The sequence below is a fragment of the Schistocerca gregaria genome, chromosome 7 (genome assembly GCF_023897955.1).
Source record: "Schistocerca gregaria isolate iqSchGreg1 chromosome 7, iqSchGreg1.2, whole genome shotgun sequence".
Classification (NCBI taxonomy): Eukaryota; Metazoa; Arthropoda; class Insecta; order Orthoptera; family Acrididae; genus Schistocerca; species Schistocerca gregaria.
In genome coordinates, this window is record NC_064926.1 from 132,937,841 (window position 1) to 132,961,912 (window position 24,072).

General features: G+C 40.7%; 1 protein-coding gene across 1 annotated transcript in view; it reads left to right on the top strand.

Moving 5' to 3' along the window:
* Window positions 1–24,072, top strand: part of LOC126282217 (katanin p60 ATPase-containing subunit A-like 2) — a 197,799-nt gene that overhangs the window by 142,193 nt on the left and 31,534 nt on the right. The window contains exons 7-8 of the mRNA XM_049981765.1: window positions 6,836–7,032; window positions 16,785–16,944. Of these exons, the coding sequence (XP_049837722.1) occupies window positions 6,836–7,032; window positions 16,785–16,944 (357 nt within the window). The remainder of the gene's footprint in view (window positions 1–6,835; window positions 7,033–16,784; window positions 16,945–24,072) is intronic.

Sequence of the window (24,072 nt, forward strand, 5' to 3'; positions counted from 1 at the left end):
CTTTTGTGCCAATGTCAAATTCAATGAACAGTAGTGAAGGTCACCCTGTCTCCTAGGCACAAAATGTAAACTTAGGTCTTTCACAACAGACTAGTAACACACATAAATTCTTCTGTACCTGAGGTGGTTAAATACAAGTGGGAATGTAAAAGGCACTTCTACCCAGGAAAGGTAAATATTTTTATTCAATCATTGGTAAAAGAAACCTGGGAAGATGTGTACTCAAAATCATCAACTGATGAATCATTCAATGTGTTTTATAATACTTTCATGTCCACATTTGAGATGTGTTTTCCAAAAAACCGACAAGAATTAATGTTATGCCAAGGAACAGCAGCCAGTGATGAATTATTCAATGCATCTTATAATACTTTCATTTCCATATTTGAAATATTTTTTCCAAAAAACTGACAACAATTAATGTTATGCCAAGGAAGAGCAGCCAGTGGATAACACCCGCTATCAGAATATCCAGTCAAAAGCTAAAACTTTTCAGTCAACTGAGAAAAGACAACCAAGATGAGAACTCTGCAGAATATGTTAAGACATATAAGAAAATTTATAAGAAAAGATTTAAAATTTAAAAAATAAAACCATTGTATAAAAAGGGTAATATAAATGAAGTGGTAAATTATAGACCAATAGCTTTGTTATCTGTATTTTCAAATATAATAGAGATTGCCATCAAAAATACAATTACAAATTACATCAAAAAATTCAATCTCCCATCTGTAAACCAACATGGTTTTTGCAAAGGCCTGAGTACAGAAACAGCCATTACCCACTTCATCAAAAACGTTGTAATGGGACTTGACAGAAATAACAGTACAGTAGGAATAAACTTGGACTTATTGAAGGCATCCGATAGTGTTGATCATGAAATCTTGCTAGACAAACTAGATGCTATAAGTATACAAGGAGTTCCGTTAAAATGGTTTCAGTCATATCACCACAATAGAAAACAGGTTGTAGAAATTACCTCAGCAAACAATAAAAACCAAAGCATTTCGTACAGATTGAACCTGCAGACTGTACCAATCGGAGTATCTCAGGGCAGCATTTGAGGACCTCTCTTATTTATTATATCATCATCATCATCATCATTTAAGATTGATTATGCCTTTCAGCGTTCAGTCTGGAGCATAGCCCCCCTTATAAAATTCCTCCATGATCCCCTATTCAGTGCTAACATTGGTGCCTCTTCTGCTGTTAAGCCTATTACTTCAAAATCATTCTTAACTGAATCAAGGTACCTTATCCTTGGTCTGCCCCGACTTCTCCTACCCTCTACTGCTGAACCCATGAGTCTTTTGGGTAACCTTGCTTCTCCCATGCGTGTAACATGGCCCCACCATCTAAGCCTGTTTGCCCTGACTGCTACATCTATAGAGTTCAACCCATGAGTCTTTTGGGTAACCTTGCTTCTCCCATGCGTGTAACATGGCCCCACCATCTAAGCCTGTTTGCCCTGACTGCTACATCTATAGAGTTCATTCCCACTTTTTCTTTGATTTCCTCATTGAGGACACCCTCCTGCCATTGTTCCCATCTACTAGTACCTGCAACCATCCTAGCTACTTTCATATCCGTAACCTCAACCTTGTTGATAAGGTAACCTGAATCCACCCAGCTTTCGCTCCCATACAACAAAGTTGGTCGAAAGATTGAACGGTGCACAGATAACTTAGTCTTGGTACTGACTTCCTTCTTGCAGAAGAGAGTAGATCGTAGCTGAGTGCTCACTGCATTAGCTTTGCTACACCTCACTTCCAGTTCTTTCACTATGTTGCCATCCTGTGAGAATATGCATCCTAAGTACTTGAAACCGTCCACCTGTTCTAACTTTGTTCCTCCTATTTGGGACTCAATCCGTTTATATTTATTTCCCACTGACATTACTTTCGTTTTGGAGATGCTAATCTTCATATCATAGTCCTTACATTTCTGATCTAGCTCTGAAATATTACTTTGCAAACTTTCAATCGAATCTGCCATCACAACTAAGTCATCCGCATATGCAGGACTGCTTATTTTGTGTTCACATATCTTAATCTCACCCAGCCAGTCTATTGTTTTCAACGTATGATCCATAAATAATATGAACAACAGGGGAGGCAGGTTGTAGCCTTGTCTTACCCCTGAAACTACTCTGAACCATGAACTCAATTTACCGTCAACTCTCACTGCTGCCTGACTATCCATGTAAAGACCTTTAATTGCTTGCAAAAGTTTGCCTCCTATTCCATAATCTCGTAGAACAGACAATAACTTCCTCCTAGGAACCCGGTCATATGCCCTTTCTAGATCTATAAAGCATAGATACAATTCCCTGTTCCACTCATAACACTTCTCCATTATTTGCCGTAAGCTAAAGATCTGGTCCTGACATCCTCTAAGAAGCCTAAACCCACACTGATTTTCAGACAATTTGTCCTCAACTAATACTCGCACTTTCCTTTCAACAATACCTGAGAAGATTTTACCCACAACGCTGATTAAAGAGATACCTCTATAGTTGTTACAATCTTTTCTGTTTCCATGTTTAAAGATTGGTGTGATTACTGCTTTTGTCCACTCTGATGGAACCTGTCCCAGGCCAATTCAATTATCCTGTGTAGCCATTTAAGACCTGACTTACCACTGTATTTGATGAGTTCCAACTTAATTTCATCCACCCCAGCTGCTTTATTGCACTGCGATCTATTGACCTTTTTCTCCACTTCCTCAAATGTGATCCTATTTCCATCATCATTCCTATCCCGTTCTACCTTGAAATCTGAAACATTACTGATCATATTTTCACCTACATTGAACAACTCTTCAAAATATTCCCTCCATCTGCCCAAGGCATCCACAGGATTCACCAGCAGTTTTCCTGACCTGTCCAAAATACTTGTCATTTCCTTCTTACCTCCCTTTTGAAGACTGCTAATTACACTCCAGAATGGTTTTCCAGCAGCTTGACCAATAGTCTCCAACCTGTTCCCAAAGTCTTCCCAAGATTTCTTCTTGGATGCTGCAATTATCTGTTTGGCTTTGTTTCTTTCTTCAACATAACTTTCTCTGTCTACCTGAGTTCTAGTATGTAGCCATTTTTGATACGCCTTCTTTTTCCTTTTACAGGCTGCCTTGACTGTGTCATTCCACCAAGCTGTTTGCTTCATCCTACTTTTACACACTACTGTTCCAAGACATTCTTTAGCCACTTCTAGTACAGCGTCCCTGTACCTTGTCCATTCCTTTTCCAATGACTGTAACTGACTACATTCAACTAACTGGTACCTTTCTGAGATCGCCGTTATGTACTTGTGCCTGATTTCCATATCCTGAAGTTTCTCCACGCTTATCCTCCTGCATATGGACCTGACCTCCTGCACTTTCGGCCTCACAATCCTAATTTCACTGCAGATTAAATAATGATCAGTGTCATCAAAGAATCCCCTGAATACACGTGTGTCCCTCACAGCCTTCCTGAATTCCTGATCTGTTGTTATATAGTCAGTGACAGATCTGGTTCCCCTGCTTTCCCAAGTATACCGGTGAATGTTCTTATGTTTAAAAAAGGAGTTTGTGATTACTAAGCCCATACTGGCACAGAAATCCAAGAGTTGTTTCCTGTTCCTGTTGGCCTCCATATCCTCTCCAAATTTACCCATAACCTTTTCATACCCTTCTGTTAGATTTCCAGCCATGGCGTTAAAATCACCCATGAGCAGAACACTGTCCTTGTCCTTTACTCTAACAACTACATCACTGAGTGCCTCATAAAAACTATCCATCTTATGTTGATCTGTCCCTTCACAATGCGAATATACTGACACAATCCTAATTTTCTTGCTAGACACTGTCAGATCTATCCACATAAGTCGTTCATTAACATACCTTATTGCAACTACGCTGGGTTCCATTTCTTTCCTGATGTAAAACCCTACACCCCATTGTGCTATTCCTGCTTTGACTCCTGACAGATCGACCTTGTATTCTCCCATTTCCTCTTCTTTCTCACTCCTTACCCGAATGTCACTAACAGCTCATCTTACTTGCAGCCTCTGCCTGCTCTACCTTCTTCCCAGGGTAGCCCCCATTGATATTAATAGCTCCTCATCTCATTACCATTTGTTTGCCAAGTCGTATCTTAGGAGTCCCTGGTTTGTCAGTTAGAGGTGGGACTCCGTCACCTCCAAAGGTCCGAGGCATTTTGCTCTGAATGTTGCCAGCATCATATTTAAAGTACCAGGGAAGCAGGTTGCTAGCCTTACTTGCCATGAGTCCCATTGGGTTTTACCCCTAACGGCTGAGGGACTAACCGGCGGATTTGGTAGTCTTTGCCGTATGAACACAAAGGTGGCCACGACTCAGAATATGTCCAAGATGCCCAGCCTTATTGCAAAGTAACTGGTATCCCAACTGTTGGGACCACTTACTTGGCCACTCTACAGGAAAACAAAGTCTCATCATGATATGAACCTCAAAATTTGAAATAAACAAATCGAAATGGTAGCTGCCACAAAATTCTTAGTGTGCAAATGGATGAAAATTTAGACTGGAAAGCCCACATTCTCTACCTCACTAACACGTTAGATCTGCTTGCATTGCATTATGCATAATTAGTACTGTATGTAGGAGAGAGTGTAGCAGAACTGTCTACTATGCTTACATCCATCCTGCTATCACCTATGGACTAACCCTCTGGGGCCTTAAGGCAAACATGAAAACCATCTTCACTTTACAAAAACGAGCTGTTAGAATAATTTCAAACAGTACAAGGCTAACACCTTCCAAACAGTTATTTCAACACCTAAATAGTCTACCTTTACCATGCCTCTATTTAAAAAAAGTGTTGTTAGTAAAAAAATGCACATTGATAATTATAAAACCAACTCAGATCTTCATTTCTCCAATACAAGAATGTGCAATGACACCCACATAAAAACAGTAAACAAGGCTTTAACACAAAAACAAACCAACATACAGGGTACTGTTTTCTACAGCAAACTTCCAACTCAGCTAAAAGAAATAAAAACATTGTCTACATTCAGGGAAGCAATATTTAAACTGTTCCATAAAAACACGGGAGAACTGCCGGATATCAGTAACGTTCTGCCATGATATTTCGGCACAGAGTCTTCTGGCCATCTTCAGGTGAATGCCACTGTAGTAGTACTGGCGAGAACGTACTGAGTTCCGCTATTTAAAGCCGTACTGAGGTGACATTGTGCATGCGCTGCTCAGCGTGTGCGTTCATAACGGATCTGTGCGCTGCGCCTCGCGCCCTCCACTGTGAAAGCCTGGCGTATCGGTATCAGGTTGATTTCCATCTTTATGCAGATAACTACATTGACTACGAAGTTTCTCTATGACAGGATTCCAAGCAGAGTTTAGCTGATAACCGCTATCTCGAATGATGAGAGTCTCATTGTCAGACAATCTTATTTCCACAGATTCATTGATAATCGAGCTCCAAAAGTTTGATGTATGGGGCAAAATTTTTGTATCGATGTAATTCATGGAACGGTCTGTGGAAATACAATGTTCGGCAATTGCGGATTTGGTGGGTTGGAGAAGACGAGTATGCCATTGGTGTTCCACTATGCGTTCCTGCACAGTTCGTGTCATTTGCCCTATATATGATTTGCCGCATTTACGCGGAATTTTGTAAACACCTGGTTTACACAGGCCCAGGTCATCTTTAACGGATACCACCAGTGATGAAATTTTGGAAGGAGGACGAAAGATGCCTCTCACTTGATACTTTCTCAATATTCTGCCTATCTGTGAAGAAATATTCCCAATAAATGGCAGATAAACAGTCTTCCTCTTCCTTGTTCTGTCGTTTGTTGGTCTTCATCACTCTGTTCACTTGCCTAGGTGGAAAACCATTCTTCAAAAATACTTTTTGCAGGTGTTCCAGCTCCGCTTGAAGACTGTCGGTGTCAGAGATAGTATGGGCATGGTTGACCAAGGTTTTGAGAACGCTGATTGTTTGTGCTGGATGGTGGCAACTAGTAGCTTGTAGATACAGGTCTGTATGAGTGGGCTTTCTGTACACCGAGTGACCAAATGTGCCATCACTCTTCCGTCGCACCAAGACATCTAAAACTGGCCGACAACCATCTTTCTCTATCTCCATGGTAAACTTTATGTTTTCATGTATGGAGTTCATGTGACGTAAAAATTCTTGGAGACGGTCCAGACCATGAGGCCACACTATAAAAGTGTCATCAACATACCGCCAAAATGCTGTCAGTTTAAAAGTGGCAGAGTCGAGTGCTCTCTCCCCAAAATCCTCCATAAAAAGATTGGCCACCAGGGGAGACAAAGGACTCCCCATGGTGACACCATCAGATTGTTCATAAAATTCGTTCTTAAATATAAAATATGTAGAGGAGAGAGTGTGCTCACACAACGCTGTAATGTCTGCACCAAACATATTGCCAATGAGGTGTAGTGAGTCCACCACAATATTTAAACTCTTAATGACCAAGTGCTATTATAGTATAAATGAATGTTTGCAGTAACCTTGTAGCAAGTAACTACATTCATTTACTATGTGTTAATAGTATCATAAATCAAATGCTTGCCACAGCCTCAATGTTAATTTTTCTGGACAGAAGTGTTAAATCAATTATTTGCTTGTAATGTATTTTATGTAAAAGCTCCCAAACAAAAAATTTTAATCAATTATTTACTTGTAATGTACTTCATGTGAAACTGAATTGTTAAATTCTTACACCATGGTTGCATCATATTCTACAGATGTGACAGCATTACCTTGCTGCCACTTTTGTGAGATAGGATTCATGTGAAGTATTCTAATGATAAAACGTGTTGTTAGGTACTGTTTGACCTGGCTCGCCACTATGCGCCATCCACAATATTTCTCGATGAAATTGATGCTCTTGCTTCTCATCGTGATGGGTTACTGGAACATGAAGCATCTCGTAGACTGAAAGCTGAGCTACTTATTCAGATGGATGGAATTTCCTCATCTCATGACAGTGTCTTTCTATTGGCTACATCTAACCTCCCATGGTAATATTACACAAAAGACTTAAATGTAACGTGAACTTATGGAGTTTGTCTGGTAATGTATAGAGAACCTTTCTGTACTAAAATAAAAATATTATCTTAAATAACGTTTTTATAAAAAAAAATTATCTCTGTAGAAATGAAGCATTGAGCTGTTGACAATCATATGTATGATGTGTTGCCTTATGGCACTGAAACGTTTCTTTGCATTGACTGGCTGAGGGAAAAAACTGATATGATCATTTGCATAATTTAGGAATCTCTCTCTCTCTCTCTCTCTCTCTCACACACACACACACACACACACACACACACACACACACACACAGGCAGCAGTAATGTGGGATAGGAATGCGAGAGAGAGGGGCAGGAGGTGCATGAGACAGAACTGTGACACATTGGCACTATTTATTGAGAGAAGTTATTTGGTTAAACAAAAAAGAGAAAATCCTGAAAATAAACTAAATCTGATTCCTCCTCTCAGAATGTCCTTTTGTTACAAATAGTAAGATAGAAATCTTACTGGTGACAGTCACAATAAGAACACTTTGGGTATATGTGACCTCCTGTGGATACAATTTCAGTACACCGCCGTTATTGGAGAGGTAACATTTGATAATAAGAATGCATATACAGATAAAAGCTCAAAAAATAAGGCATCACTTCAAAAATCGGCTTTTAAAGACTCAAAAGCTTTAGACAGATTAATATTAAACTTCTTGCTTACAATACAAGAGAAGGGAAGTTGCCACTCACCATATAGCAGGCAAGAGAGAATGTGTGGAGAGGGGAGGGAGTAAGTAGCAGAAAGGAGAGAAATACACTCCTGGAAATGGAAAAAAGAACACATTGACACTGGTGTGTCAGACCCACCATACTTGCTCCGGACACTGTGAGAGGGCTGTACAAGCATTGATCACACGCACGGCACAGCGGACACACCAGGAACCGTGGTGTTGGCCGTCGAATGGCGCTAGCTGTGCAGCATTTGTGCACCGCCGCCGTCAGTGTCAGCCAGTTTGCCGTGGCATACGGAGCTCCATCGCAGTCTTTAACACTGGTAGCATGCCACGACAGCGTGGATGTGAACCATATGTGCAGTTGACGGACTTTGAGCGAGGGCGTATAGTGGGCATGCGGGAGGCCAGGTGGACGTACCGCCGAATTGCTCAACACGTGGGCCGTGAGGTCTCCACAGTACATCGATGTTGTCGCCAGTGGTCGGCAGAAGGTGCACGTGCCCGTCGTCCTGGGACCAGACTGCAGCGACGCACGGATGCACGCCAAGACCATAGGATCCTACACAGTGCCGTAGGGGACCGCACCGCCACTTCCCAGCAAATTAGGGACACTGTTGCTCCTGGGATATCGGCGAGGACCATTCGCAACCATCTCCATGAAGCTGGGCTATGGTCCCACACACCGTTAGGCCGTCTTCTGCTCACGCCCCAACATCGTGTAGCCTGCCTCCAGTGGTGTCGTGACAGGTGTGAATGGAGGGACGAATGGAGACATGTCGTCTTCAGCGATGAGAGTTGCTTCTGCCTTGGTGCCAATGATGGTCGTATGCATGTTTGGCGCCGTGCAGGTGAGCGCCACAATCAGGACAGCATACGACCGAGGCACACAGGGCCAACACTCGGCATCATGGTGTGGGGAGCCATCTCCTACACTGGCCGTACACCTCTGGTGATCATCGAGGGGACACTGAATAGTGCACGGTACATCCAAACCATCATCGAACCCATCGTTCTACCATTCCTAGACCGGCAAGGGAACTTGCTGTTCCAACAGGACAATGCACGTCCGCATGTATCCCGTGCCACCCAACGTGCTCTAGAAGGTGTAAGTCAACTACCCTGGCCAGCAAGATCTCCGGATCTGTCCCCCATTGAGCATGTTTGGGACTGGATGAAGCGTCTTCTCACGCGGTCTGCACGTCCAGCACGAACGCTGGTCCAACTGAGGCGCCAGGTGGAAATGGCATGGCAAGCCGTTCCACAGGACTACATCCAGCATCTCTACGATCGTCTCCATGGGAGAATAGCAGCCTGCATTGCTGCAAAAGGTGGATATACACTGTACTAGTGCCGACATTGTGCATGCTCTGTTGCCTGTGTCTATGTGCCTGTGGTTCTGTCAGTGTGATCATGTGATGTATCTGACCCCAGGAATGTGTCAATAAAGTTTCCCCTTCCTGGGACAATGAATTCATGGTGTTCTTATTTCAATTTCCAGGAGTGTATTAATAAAAAGAAATTAAAAGACTGGGTGTGGCGGTGAATTATGGCTGTTCACTGCAAGAATGGGAACAGGGTGGTGAAATGACAGCTGTGTAGTGCTGCAATGGGAACAGGGAGGGGACTAGATGGGTGAGAACAGTGACTAATGAAGGTTGAGGCCAGGAGGGTTACAGGAACGTAGGATGTATTGCAGGGAAAGTTACCACCTGCATGATTCAGAAAAGCTGGTGTTGTTGGGAGCGATCCATATGGCACAGGCTGTGAAGCAGTCATTGAGATTGTTTGGCAGCGTGTTCAGCTACAGGATGGTCCACTTGTATTTTGGCCACAGTTTGTCGGTGGCTGTTCATGCAGACAGACAGCTTGTTGGTTGTCATGCCTACATAGAATGCAGCACAGTGGTTGCAGCTTAGCTTGTAAATCAGATGACTGGTTTCACAGGTAGCCCTGTCTTTGATGGGATGTTAGTGACAGGACTGGAGTAGGTGGTGGTAGGAGGATGTATGGGACAGGTCTTGCATCTAGGTCTATTACAGTGGTATGACCCATGAGGTATGGGATTGGGAGCAAGGGTTGTGTAAGGATGGACGAGTATATTGTTTAGGTTCTTTTGACGGCGGAATACCATGGTAGGAGGGGTGGGAAGGAAAATGGGTAGGACATTTCTCACTTTTGGGCACTACGGGAGGTAATCAAAACCCTGGCGGAGAATGTAATTCATTTGCTCCAGTCCCGAATGGTTTTGAGTTATGAGGGGAATGCTCCTCTGTGGCCGGACTGTGGGACTTTGGGAAATGGTGGGAGACTGGAAAGATAAGGCTCGAGACATTTGGTTTTGTACAAGGATGAGAGGATAATTACGGTCAGTGAAGGCTTCAGTGAGACCATCGGTATATTTGGAGAGGGACTGCTCGTCACTGCAGATGCAACGTCCACGGGTGGCTAGGCTGTACGGAAGGGACTTCTTGGTATGAAACAGGTGGCAGCTGTCGAAGTGGTTAGTAGGTTTGATATGGACAGAAGTACTGATGTAGCCATCTCTGAGGTGGAGGTCAACATCTAGGAAGGTGGCTTGTTGGGTTGAGTAGGACCAGGTGAAGCAAATGGTTGTTGAGGTTCTGAAGGGATGTGAATAAGATATCCTCACCTTCAATTCAGATAGCAAAGATGTCATCAATGAATCTGAACCAGGTGAGGGGTTTAGGATTCTGGGTATTTAGGAAGGATTCCTCCAGATTGCCCATGAATAGGTTACTATAGGATGGTGCTATGCAGGTGCCCATAGCCGTACCATGAATTTGTTTGTAGGTAATGCCTTCAAAGGAGAAGTAATTGTGGGTGAGGATATAGCTGGTCATGAAGACTAGGATGGAGGTTGTTGGTTTGGAATCCATAGGGTGTCTGGAAAGGTAGTGTTTGATAACAGTAAGGCCATGGGCATTAGGAATGTTTGTGTACAGGGAGGTGGCATCAATAGTTACAAGCAGGGCACCGTGTGGTAAAGGGAAAGGAAATGTGGAGAGTAGGTCAGTTAAATGGTTGGTATCTTTTATATAGGAGGATAGGTTCCAGGTAATAGGTTGAAGGAGTTGGTCTATGAGAGCGTAGATTCTCTCAGTGGGGGCACAGTAACCGGCCACAATGGGGCATCCTGGCTGGTTGGATTTATGGACTTTAGGAAGCATGTAGAAGGTGGGATTGCGGGGAGTGGTAGGGGTAAATAGAGAGATGGACTCTAGGGAGAGGTTCTGGGATGGGCCTAAGGATTTGAGTAGTGACTGGAAATCCTGCTGGATTGCTCGAATGGGATCACTGTGGCATGGTTTGTAGGTGGAAGTATCTGACAGCTGACGCAGTCCTTCTGCCACGTAATCCTTGCGGTTCAAAACCTTGGTGATGGAGCTCTTGTCTGCAGGTAGGATTATAAGATCGGAATCAGTTTTTAAATGGTGGACTGTGGTTCTTTCTGCGGGTGTAAGGTTAGTATGCATGTTGGGGGATATGGGGAATGATGGTGAGGCAAGATTCGAGGATAAGAAATTCTGGAAAGTTAACAGGGGGTGGTTTGGAGGCAGTGTGAGTGGATCACAGTTGGATGGTGGAGTGAACTGAGTTAGAGAAGGTTCAATATTGGTCTTTGGTTGAGTCTGATTGGTCAGGTTGGTGGCAAAAAAGTGTTTCCACTGTAGGGACCAGGAGAAGGAGAGAAGGTCTTTAACTAGTCTGGCATGGTTGAATTTGGGAGTGGGGCAAAAGGTGAGGCCTTTGGAAATGACTGATATATCTGTGGGACTAAGGCTTCTGGAGGAAAGGTTCATGACTGTATTGCAGGTCTGTTTAGGTTTTGAGTTCTGTGTGGTGGTGGGAGGGAGTTTTGGAGGGTGGAGTAAGTGTAGTAAGTCTGCGAGACAGGGTTTGTCAGCTATGAGGGGGTGTGGGGGAGGTTTGGAGGTTGTTGTAGAAGTGGTGGACAGTGGTACTCCAAGGCAGGAGTAGGAAGTGAGCAGGATGGAGCAATTTTTGACGTGGTGTTGTGCATGTTGCTCAAGTTACTGTAGGGCAAGTGTTTCAGTGTGTGTTATGGGTTCCAGAAATTTGAGATTACATAGCAGGAGAATTTTGTGGATGGAGAGAAGGTACTGCAAGGAGGATGGGGCTTAGTTGATATGGTTTTGCAAGACTATGTTGGTGAAGGCAGGATTGGCGGAATCTGAGCAGGTGAAGGTCATTGTGGAAGGAGGGGTGACAATCAGAGATGGGTAATTTGATGGTAAGGTCATTAGGGGGGATTTCATGAGGCAAGCAACAATGCAGGAACAGTATGTAGGATTGGGATCTGGCTAGGGATAAGTAAACTTTTCTGTATTGACGCAGATAGAAGGAGCAAGAATCCATGGTGGTGCAGAAATGCGAAAAAAATACGTAAGAAAGTAGAATTATGTCCGAAAAATTATGCAAAAATACACCCAAATATGTGTGAAAAGTGCAAAATGGATGCACAGGGGGGAAAACAAGAGAGGAATTCTGAGGAAGACACGGATAATGGAAGGTGAAAACTCAATAAAATTGGCGAGAAGTCACAAAGGTCAAAGTAGAGAATAATTAATCATTAATAAATATATGTATATTACTGAGGGTAGCAGGTTGGAGAGTGGACAAGGGTAGAGAGGGGGGATGATAGATGTGACTGGATGAGGTGGATTTAATGGGTGTGAAAAGGGATAGAACAGAGAAAGTGTGGCAGGTGGGGAAGGGTTCGTAGTTAGAGATGTAAGATCATGTGGCACCAGAAAAGTGCGGGAGATAACACGCAAAAATATGGGAACTGACACAGGGAGCGTGATCAGTCTGAAGGTATATGCTTAATTATATAGGTGAGAGTAATGTAGGACATAAGATGCTGCATCAACAATCAGTGTGGTCTTGAGGCAGCCTGTTGTGCACGGCTGAGTCTGTTGATACATTGTGACAACTGATTTACATTTTCCGCCAGAAGTGTGGTTCGTAAGGCAACAAGAGAAACACAGGAAAGAAAAGAAAGAAGGCTGGACATTGTATGTAGTGATGCAAAAGAAAGTAGTTAGAAAGGAAAACAGCACAGCGTCAGGATCGAAGAAAAGCTGTCAGGCAAAAATCAAACAATGGAAAATCCAGGATGGAATATAACAATACGAGAGAAGGAAAGTTCCCACTCACTATATAGCGGAGATGCTGAGTCACGATAGGCACAATAAAAAGATTCACACAATCATAGTTTTCAGCCATTAAGGCCTTTGTCAGCAGCAGACACACATAAACACTTGCACACACACACTCACGCAAGCGCAACTTGCACACATGTCTGCAGTCTCAGACAGCTGAAACTACACTGCGAGCAGCAGCTCCAGTGCATGATAGGAGTGGCGACTGGGTAAGGAGGAGGCTGGGGCAGGGAGGGGGAGGGATAGTATGGTGGGAGTGGAGGACAGTAAAGTGTTGCAGTTTAGACGGAGGGCAGGAGGGGGGATGGGGTTAGTAGCAGAAAGGAGAGAAATAAAAATAAATTAAAAGGCTACATATGGTGATGAAATGACAGCTGTGTAGTGCTGCAATGGGAACAGGGAGGGGGCTGGATGGGTGAGGACAGTGACTAATGAAGGTTGAGACCAGGAGGGTTATGGGAACATAGGATGAATTGCAGGGAAAGTTCCCACCTGCGCAATTCAGAAAAGCTGGTGATGGTGGGAAGGATCCATATGACACAGGCTGTGAAGCAGTCATTGAGATGAGGGGTATCATGTTTAGCAGTGTTTTCACCTACAGGGTGATCCACTTGTTTCTTGGCAACAGGTTGTCGATGGTAGTTCATGTGGACAGACAGCTTGTTGAATGTCATGCCTACATAGAATGCAGCACAGTTTTTGCAGTTGAGCTTGTAAATCACATGATTGGTTTCACAGGTAGCCCTGCCTTTGATGGGATAGGTGGCGTTAGTGACCAGACTGGAGTAGGTGGTGATAGGAGGATGTATGGGACAGATCTTGCATCTAGGTCTATTACAGGGGTATGAGCCATGAGGTAAGGGATTGGGTTCAGGGGTTGTGTAAAGATGGATGAGTATATTGTGTAGGTTCGGTGGATGGTGGAATACCATGGTAGGAGTGGTGGGAAGGATAGTGGCAAGGACATTTCTCATTTCAGGGCATGACGAGAGGTAATCGATACCCTGGTGGAGAATGTAATTCAGTTGCTCCAGTCTCCGATGGTACTGAGTTACGAGGGGAATGCTCCTCTGTGGCCAGACTGCAGGAATTTGAGAGGTGGTGGGAATGAACTAAGAAACACTAAGACCTTGCACTTCTCTCAGTTGCCACTAGGTTGATATAGTTAGTAAGTGCTGACATCTGGCACCAGAACAATGAACTATCTCCACACCAAGCAAGGAAATGGCTTCCGTGATACACTAAATGACATTCAGGTGGTCAGCAGATGCTTGCCTGTACGGGACATGGGCGCCATCGGCAATGCCCAGCTGATCGCACCCATATGGCGATGGACGCCATGATCAAAGTGCTAACCACAGTGGCACACAGACAGTTTACAAATGGCCACTTTAGAAATGCTTCCACCTTGGCCTGAAAGCTTTGTTTCCACATCATGGCAATGACTACACTGTTTCCCGCAACCCTTCCACACACTTTATGAGCTCTCCACTACTAGTGCTGCCACCTGTCATCTGTGAGTGGTTATTCCATGTTGATGTTGAACACTGATGGCAGTCACATCAATTTGACTAGATTGTATAGTAATTTATGAGGAAAATTTTACTGGAATGTTGTATTTTCATCTTAAAGACTATTTAAAGTCTTTAAAATTTTCATTGCTTTATATGTATTAATTCTTTGTGAGATGTCTAATTCCATTCTGTATGTATACAGAATTATTACTTTTCCAGTCTACAGTCATACAGTGAAATGCTGAAGAAACTGGTATGGGCATGTGTATTCAAATACAGATATGTAAACAGGCAGAATATGGCATTGAGATCAGCAGTGCCTACATAAGGCAACAAGTGTCTGGCACAGTTATTAGATGATTTACTGCTGCTAGAATGGCAGGTTATCAAGATGTAAGTGAGTTTGAACATGGTGTTATAGGTGGCACATGAGCGATAGGACACAGCATCTCCGAGGTAGCGATGAAGTGGAGATTTTCCCATATGGCCATTTCACGAGTGTATCATGAATATCAGGAATCCAGTAAAGTATCAAATCTCCGACATCGCTGTTCAAGCTGGTGGAGGCTCTGTAATGATGTGGGATGTGTGCCGCTGGAATGATATGTGACCCCTGTTACATCTAGATATGCCTCTGACAGGTGACATGTACATAAGCATCCTGTCTGATCAGCTGCATCTATTCATGTCTATTGTGCATTCCGATGGACTTGGGCACCTCCAGCAAAACAGTGCAACACCCCATATATACAGAATTTCTACAGTGGCTCCAAGAACACTCTTCTAAGTTTAAATGCTTCCACTGGCTACCAGACTCCCAGACATAAACATTATTGAGTATACATGGGATGCCTTATATTGTGTTTTTCAGAAGAGATCTCCATGCCCTCATACTCTTACAGATTTATGGACAGCCCTGCAGGATTAATGGTATCAGTTCTCACCAGCACTACTTCAGACATTAGTCGAGCCCATGCCACATCATGTTGTGGCACTTCTGCTTGCTCGTGGGATCCATACATGATTTTGGGCAGGAGCACCAGTTTATATGGATCTTCTGTGTATGATATTGACTTGGACCACAGCTTTGATTTGAATATGCATGGTACTATTGAAAATAGCATCTTTTTGCGTGCATATCACTTGCGATGTTTCTCACCCAACCCATTGCAAAAGGATTTAGAATATAGCATGAATTTTTTTGCCAACTTCACTGTCTTGTCTAGAGGCCAGTGTCAAGTTATGTACTCTACAAAAGTGTTCAACGAACCCCCATCTAACCTGTAGCAAGAAATTAAGAATCATCTACACTTCAACACAAAACTGAAAACATACACTAGCCACTCCTACAAAAATTGCCAGATTTTTCTAAATTCTAAAATTGAAAATTTCTTTTACCTACATGGCAAGTAACTGTGCTCATTGTAAAACTGTGTGACAAATAGTACAGTACTGTAAACAGGACTCTGTTGCTACAAATGCTGGCTAATATGTTGTTTGAAAAATATCTCTGACATTATCCAGAAAAGTGTTTTTGGCAACATTTTTGGAAAAGAGAAATTTGCTGACACTGAATATAAATTTAAATGTTAGGTAGCCTGTACTGAAGGTACATGTCTGGATTATAGCCTTGTACAGGAGTGTGACATGGACGATAGACAATTCAGACAAGAAGAGAGGCTTTTGAAATGCTGTGTTACAGAAGAATACTGAATATGAGATGGGAAAACCAAATAACTAAAGAGAAACTGAATGAAATTGTTAAGAAGAGAAATTTATGTCACAATTTGACTAAAAGAAGGAATTGGTTAATAGGACACTTTCTAAAGCATAAAAGAATCATCAATTTGGGAATCAGAGAAAGTGTAAGGTGTAAAAGTTGTAGAGGGAGACCTATGCATGAATATAGTGAGCAGGTTCAAATGGATGTAGGATGCAACTGTTATTCAGAGATAAAGAAGTTTGCACAGGATAAGCTAGTGTGGAGAGCTACATCAAACTAATCTTTGGACTGAAGACCACCACCTTTATCATAATGACAATGACAGTTCTTAAAAATATATTAATGAAGAGATCTTTAGGTCTATTTCTTTATCTTTTTAGACTTTTTGCAATTGAATATCCAAAACTGTATTCTCCTTCATTTGCTGTTGAGACTGTCACTGAACCATTAAGCTCAGAAACTCACATATATCTTCAGAATGAGAGTCTCTTCACTTGAATTTTTTTAATGTTGTAATGGCCATGTCAGTATATCAAATTTTTACTCATGCATTGTTTGGCATTTATAATTGCAGGGCACTGGATGCAGCAATACTGCGACGGTTGCCAAAGAGGATACTTGTGGATCTACCAGATGCAGAGGCCCGAAAAGCCATGTTTCAGCACTATTTGCCTCTAACAATTCTCCACAAGCCACTTCTTCAGAGTGATCTTAATTATTCTAAACTTGCTGAAGTATGTACTAGTTGTGTTATAATTCTCTCTTTCTCTTTCTTTCTCAAACAAGAATGGGTAATGTACTACTCTATATTCATTAATAACACATCCTTGATCGGCAGTATCATCATAGTCTGTGTTCTTCTAAGATTAATTTCATTACAGCATTTTGAAATGAAAAAAGAAAGAAATGCAAGTAAAAAGTGTTGCTAATATCTTTGGATACAAGAAAAATCATATTAACCTTCTATTGATGACAAATTTTAGTAACTGTGCACAAAAAAATCCAAAATTTTATCTGACTAATAGGATACAATGGTCAGATAATTAAATCAGCAGCAGCAACAATTATTTGATATCCAGAGCAGCTTGACTTTTCCCTGAATTATGATCTTCAGTTATACACAGCCATGTTTCTCCTGCATGTTTTCTAAAGTTGTATACTCACCTACCCTCATGTTACCATATATTTTCTTCCTATCTCTTGGAATCCAGTAAAGAACTTCCTTGGCCTATCTACCATTTATTTTCCCAACTACAAGCACTTCTCACCTGCATTTCATTTTCATTACAGCCAAAATTACATCTTCATTGTACCTCAATCTATTTGTCTGTTTCTCTGTCTGTGTCATTAATTCTCAGCATACACATCTCCATTGCTCAACAAGCAACCTTCAATTTTTTAGTAGTTTTCACATTGAAAGGTCACTCCTGCTAGCAAAATACAAGCACCACAAGATAACATATACTGATGATGTTAATATTGTCATCAGACACACAACATCAACTGTTCTCCATTTTCAGCACCTGGTAAGATCCAATAACTTTTACTTTATGAATGACAGGCTGACCCAACTAAATGTATGACTGGATAACACAATCTCCAGTTGGATGAGAAATGTATATGAGTGATAAATCCAATGTTATCTGACCACCACAGCCTATGATTGATGGTCAGCTGTGAAAATTATCTTGTGTAGCAACCTATTCACATTGAGATGCTCAGACTATTATATCCAGACATTACACAGCTAAGATGAAAATTGTCAGAACTTGAGTGTGATAGAGTATATACTTGTGACAACAAGATAGATTTTTAACTTATTTACTAATATACTAACAAACTTAGATCAAAGCTGTTCCTCACAAGTAACTAAAAAGTTGAAAATAGATAGTGCACCAAACAAACAAAAAAGAAGGCTGAACAACTGTTTCACACCTGGACTGCATAACCTGAGAAACACTGTCATTGCCCTTCATCAAATGGCTAAAACTGTTAACCTAGAACCAAAGCAGAGGTACAAAGAAGCCAAGAAGAAGTACAGGACTGAAATTCAGACAGCAAAGCAAAGAGCCAATGATGCTTTCATTGAAAATGCTAGCAAGAAATGTAAATCTGCCTGGAATGGAATAACTAAAGAGGCAGAAAAACACAAAAACAGACAAGAAACTGCTGTATTGCCAGAAATATTAAATGAATACTTTGTTAATAGCAGTAAGTGTGAATGTTCTACTACATCCACACCAGTTGATGCAACTTCTGGAAGTACTTTCCATAACATACCTGATCTAAATAATTATCTTTTAGATGGAAACAGGTTACCTGCCAAACTGTATACAAAGTGGTCATAAACCTATATAGTTCTTACAGTGAAGATCTCTATGGCATCTCAAACACCATGATGAAACAAACAATTGACATTATTGGTTCAAATGGCTTTGAGCACTATGCAACTTAACTTCTGAGGTCATCAGTCACCTAGTACTTAGAACTAACTAAACCTAACTAACCTAAGGACATCACACACATTCATGCCCGAGGCAGGATTCGAACCTGCGACCGGAGTGGTCGCTCGGCTCCAGGCTGTAGCGCCTAGAACCACACAGCCACTCTGGCCGGCAATTGACATGATTGTTGCCATCCTTACCTTTCTGACTAATAATACTTTTAAGACTGTAAAATTTCCTGACATCCTGAAGGCTATTATTGTTATTCCAATTTATAAGAAATGACATAAAAACAGACCTGAAAGCTACTATCCAAATCCCTCATACAATAATATCCAACCTAATAGGATGTTTATTAAATTAGAACTATGCAGCTATTTTGAGGAGCACAATCTGTTTTCCTCTTCACACTTTGGTTTTAGACCAGGTTTGTCTACAATAAATGCAGTAAAAAGACTTATTACTGATATTCTTGATGGTTTTAATAAAAATTTCTTTACTCACTACTAGACCTGAGCATATCATTTGACACTCTGTCACACAAACTACTTATAAATAAGTTCAAGTGCTGTGGTATCAAGAATAATGAATTGACACTAATAAGATCATACTTGACTATCAAAACTTGAATGGTTATAGTAAATAACTTCAATCAAATGTCCTACTAGTTGTTACAGGTGCCCCACAAGGCTCAGTACTTAGCTCCTTCCTTTTTTTACCTGTACATGAATGACTTGCCTACTTTCTTGCCCCATAATATATGCTGATGACACTACCCTGATTACTGTGGATAACAACCTGGAGGAGATGAGGAAAGGAACAAAAGCAATGCCTTAATAGTCTGCCACATGAGTCCAAAATAACAAACTTATCCTAAACAATAGCAAGACTGAAATTATGTATTTCTTCCTGCACAAACTCAATGAAAAACTGAATGATTCTGACTCTGTTAGACTTCTCAGCAATCACCTGGAGCCCAGACTGACTTGTAACAGCCACACTGAACAGTTATGTACCAAATTATTTGGAGTAGTCTTTGTGTTAAGCAAATTAAAAAATCAGTTTGCAAACAACAACTATTATCTTCATACTGTGCCTTTTTCAGTTGCGTCTGCAATATACAATAAAACTATAGGCATCTCTCGTGGTGCTCAAGCAGTGGCCTTGTGGCAGAAGAAAGCTATGAGAGCATTGACAGCAGGAATTACAAGCCGAGAATCATGTTGAAATGACTTTGAAGAATTAAATATCTTGACTGTACCCTCATTTTATATTACAGCATGTCTTCTCTCCTCAAAAAAATAACTACATTATCTTCAAGAACAGCTATCCATCCTCATGAAACTAGAAATAACCTAGAAGTAGAATTTGCAGTACTGTGCAAGATCCAAAACAGTTTTAGGCACACAGGGATGAAGCTTATAAAAGCTGCCACCACCAATAAGAAATAACCTTATGATATTTTTGAGAAGTGTCTTCATAAATTGTCAGTTGATAAGTGTGTTTATAGAGCGAAGAAATTTGAATGTAAATAAGTGTGTTTATACTGTTGAGGAATCTGAATGAACATAGTAAATCTCCTCTTCCTCATCTATTGTTCAAACCCATCGCTTCCTGTAGAAATTAAGCCACATTAAGGAAATAAACATTCAGTATTGTTTATCCTCAAAGTGTACACAAAAACTTCAGATTTATGTAACACAGAGTGTGAAGCTGACCTTGGGGAAGCTCAGTTTTGATTCCAGAGAAATGTTGGAACACATGAGACAATACTGACTCTGTGAATTATTCTATGACCTTTGGGAAGATCAGTTTTGATTCCGGAGAAATGTAGGAATGCGTGAGGCAATACTGACCTATGACTTATCTCCGAAGGTAGGGTAAGGAAAGCCAAACGTACATTTATAAACTAAGGGAAATCTCTTGTAAATGTTGACTAGAATACTTTCTTTGAAAGGCAACCTACACTTATAGCATTTGTAGAAAGCTTTTGGAAAAGTTGACTGGAATACTTTCTTTGAAATGCTGAAGGTAGCAGGGGTAAAATATAGGGAGCAAAAGGCTATTTACAGCTTCTACAGAAACAAGACAGCAGTTATAAGAGTTGAGGGATATGAAAGGGAAGCATGGTTAGAAGGGAATGAGACAGGGTTGTAGCCTATCCCAAATGTTATTCAGTTTGTATACTGCGCAAAAATGAAGCCAAACAAAAATTTCGAGTAGAAATTAAATTTCAGGGAGGAGAAATAAAAACTTTGAGGTTTGCCGATGACATTGTAATTCTGTCAGAGACAGAAAGGACTTGGAGTGCTCCTCCAAATCCCTTGCTGTCTCTGAACAGAATGGCAGTGTATGGAAAGGATGATGTAAGATGAACATCAATGAAAGAAAGACAAGAGTAATGGAATGTATGTGCACTCCTTTGACAGCAGCTCTTTGAGACATTGGACTGTGAGAAAATGAAATACCTACAGCTGTTCTTATGATTTTATTTATTTTGTTGTAACTAGTTTTGGCACTTCAGTGTGCCATCTTCAGACTGTAGTTGATGCTGAATGGGTTGACACAATCCCTATACATATCACACAAGTATCCAGAATAACTGGTTATGTAAACTATCTGAAAACTTTGGTGTCAGCATTCTAACCATCAACTGTTGGCTGTTGAGTGCTGACATCAAAGTTTTCAGGTAGTTTGCGGAACCAGTTATGCTGGCCACTAGTGTGAAATATATAGGGATCGTGTCAACCCCGTCTGCATCAACTACAGCCTGAAGAAGGCACACTGAAGTGCCGAAACTGATACAAACAAAATAAATAAAGTCATAAGTATGGCTGTAGGTGTTTCTTTTTATGATAATGGAATGTAGTCTAATTAAATCAGGTGATGCTGAGAGAATTATATGACAGTTAATGTAGTAGAAGAGTTTTGTTATTAGGGAAGCAAAATAACTGATAATGGCCAAAGCAGAGAGGATATAAAATGTAGACTGACAATGGCAAGAAAAGTATTTCTGAAGAAAAGAAATTTGTTAATATTGAATATAGATTTAAGTGTCTTGAAGTCTTTTCAGTAAGTATTTGTGTAGAGTGTATCCATGTATGTAAATGAAATATGGGCAATAAACAGTTTAGACAAGAAGAGAATAGAAGCTTTCGATATGTAGTGCTACAGAAAAATGCTGAAGATTAGATGGGTAAACCACATAATGGGGAGAAAAGAAATTTGTGGCACATCCTGACTAGAAGAAAGGATCAGTTGCTAGGAGACCCGAAGGAATAAGTAATTTAATATTTTAGGGAAGTATGAAGGGTAAATATCACAGAGGGAAACCAAGAGGTAAATGCAGTAAGCAGATTCAGAAGGTGTTAGTTCCAGTAATTAATGAGAAATGTAAAGACTTGCACAGGATAGAGTAGACTGAAGACCACAACAACAACAACACAGTGTTACTTACTGGTTCCAAGTGCACAACATCAATTTGCAGTTATAAAGTAAATTTATAGCAATAAGATGGCAAACTATTAAAAATGGGGTAGAATGTGAAATGCAAAATTGTGTATTTCAGCATATGTTGGCTACTGATAAACAAATTAAAAAATAAATCATACTGCCGTACGTCAAAAATACTAATAAACACTTCCATTTTCAGACAATAAGAGACAGTTTCTAAAAGTCCTATTTAGTTTATCATACGAACTTCAGGCCATGATTATGTTTCTGTTTATTCCTTTTTCTGTTCATCCAATTATCCTAAATAAAAAAAGGAAACCACCTTTATGAATTCACTGTCAAATTGCACTACTTTCTTTCCTAGTCATTAAATGCACATAATTTTAGTTTTGTTATACTTGATCTTTGGCCTGCTTTCAAACTTTCTCTATTGTTTTCAATTCTTTGTTGAAATTTACCTGCACTAGAGGCAAATGGTACAAAGTTATTAGCAAAATGAAAGTGGTATAAAAATGTTATAACAGCACATATTCTTCAATTATTTTGCCACTGTAAGCATCTGAAAACATTTTTAAGGGCTGCCAAGCCTAGCTTTGGTGGCACAGAAACTTCTTGTGTAATTACTGTTTCAGTTTTGAATTTCTTACTATCCTAATTAAGTCTAATGGAAGGTGCATCATATATGCTGCTGAACAAAATACTATTTGGTAAATAAATGGCTAGTTTCTGGAGGACTGTAAATAAGGATTTTGTTGAAATTGAGTCAAAGTGTGTTTCAAAATATATGAATTCCAGGCAAAGTGGTCATTCATACTCACTTCTCTGTTCTATGATTTTGAACCTAGGATTAGCACATTGCCAACAATGTATCTGACCTCTGTGCCATTGTGGACAACAAACAAGTGACAGCCCTTCTCCCTCCTGGGGAATAGTGAGTGACTTTTATAGGTGCTGCTTCAAAGGATCTTTGCACTAGATCCTGGAAATTTCTTTGGTATGGTAATGCTAAAAAAAGTCACATTCGAGCTATGTGGTCCCTGTGATGAGAGGATCTTCACATCCTTTACATGGAATGTCTCCATTGTCAGTTTGTCACTCATTACTATAATAAGTTTTCATATAGAAGACTTGTATAACAAGTAAAGATAGTGTATCAGTGACTTCTAGTAACTCACTTTTCCATTGTGGTTTTGGACTCACAACCACAGAGCTGAAAAAATTACATGAAGCCTGTAGTGTCTAACTTGATTGAGTTGTTTGTGAATGTCTAGAAGATCAGTATTGTATCCTAGCTTCTCTAATCAGTGGCAATAGACATGGACAGTATATCTCTCAATGTGTATTTAAAGCTTCCTCTGAGGTCAGTTTCTGTGTTTTGTCCATTGGTATCATTCTGTGAGTGATCCTGTAATGTTCAATGGCTTCTGACACCAGTGTTGTCTGAAACATTTTTACAGGATCAAAAACATTAAATGTACTGCTCTGTACTTCAAAACTGTGCATTTCACAAGGACTTTGTTTCATATCTGCTGCTTCAGAATTTTATACAGTAGTTTTACAGCATATTGAGAGAGGTAGTCTGTGCCCATGAATCCTATTTATCAATTTTGGTTATCACTCCTGGAGTCACAGCTAAACAACTGGTTCAAATGGGGTTGCTAAGTTAAAGGGACTGGCAAATAGGGATGAGATTAATTCAAATTTCTTCTACTCACTTCCCTACCATATTCTTGCCTTGTTATCAGTATGGGCAATAAGATTCTTCCTTCTTATAGAGCAGAATATTGTACAATGTTTTCTCATTTTAATTACCTTTCAGCATTCTCAACTGTAAAATTTCTATAGCTATTAGGAAACATGATAAAAAAATAAGGAGGGCCAATACCCAGATGTGTGATATTAGTGGAATCAGCCAAGAACAGTGACAAGTACCAGGTAGAATATGAGAAAATTCATTATTAGAAT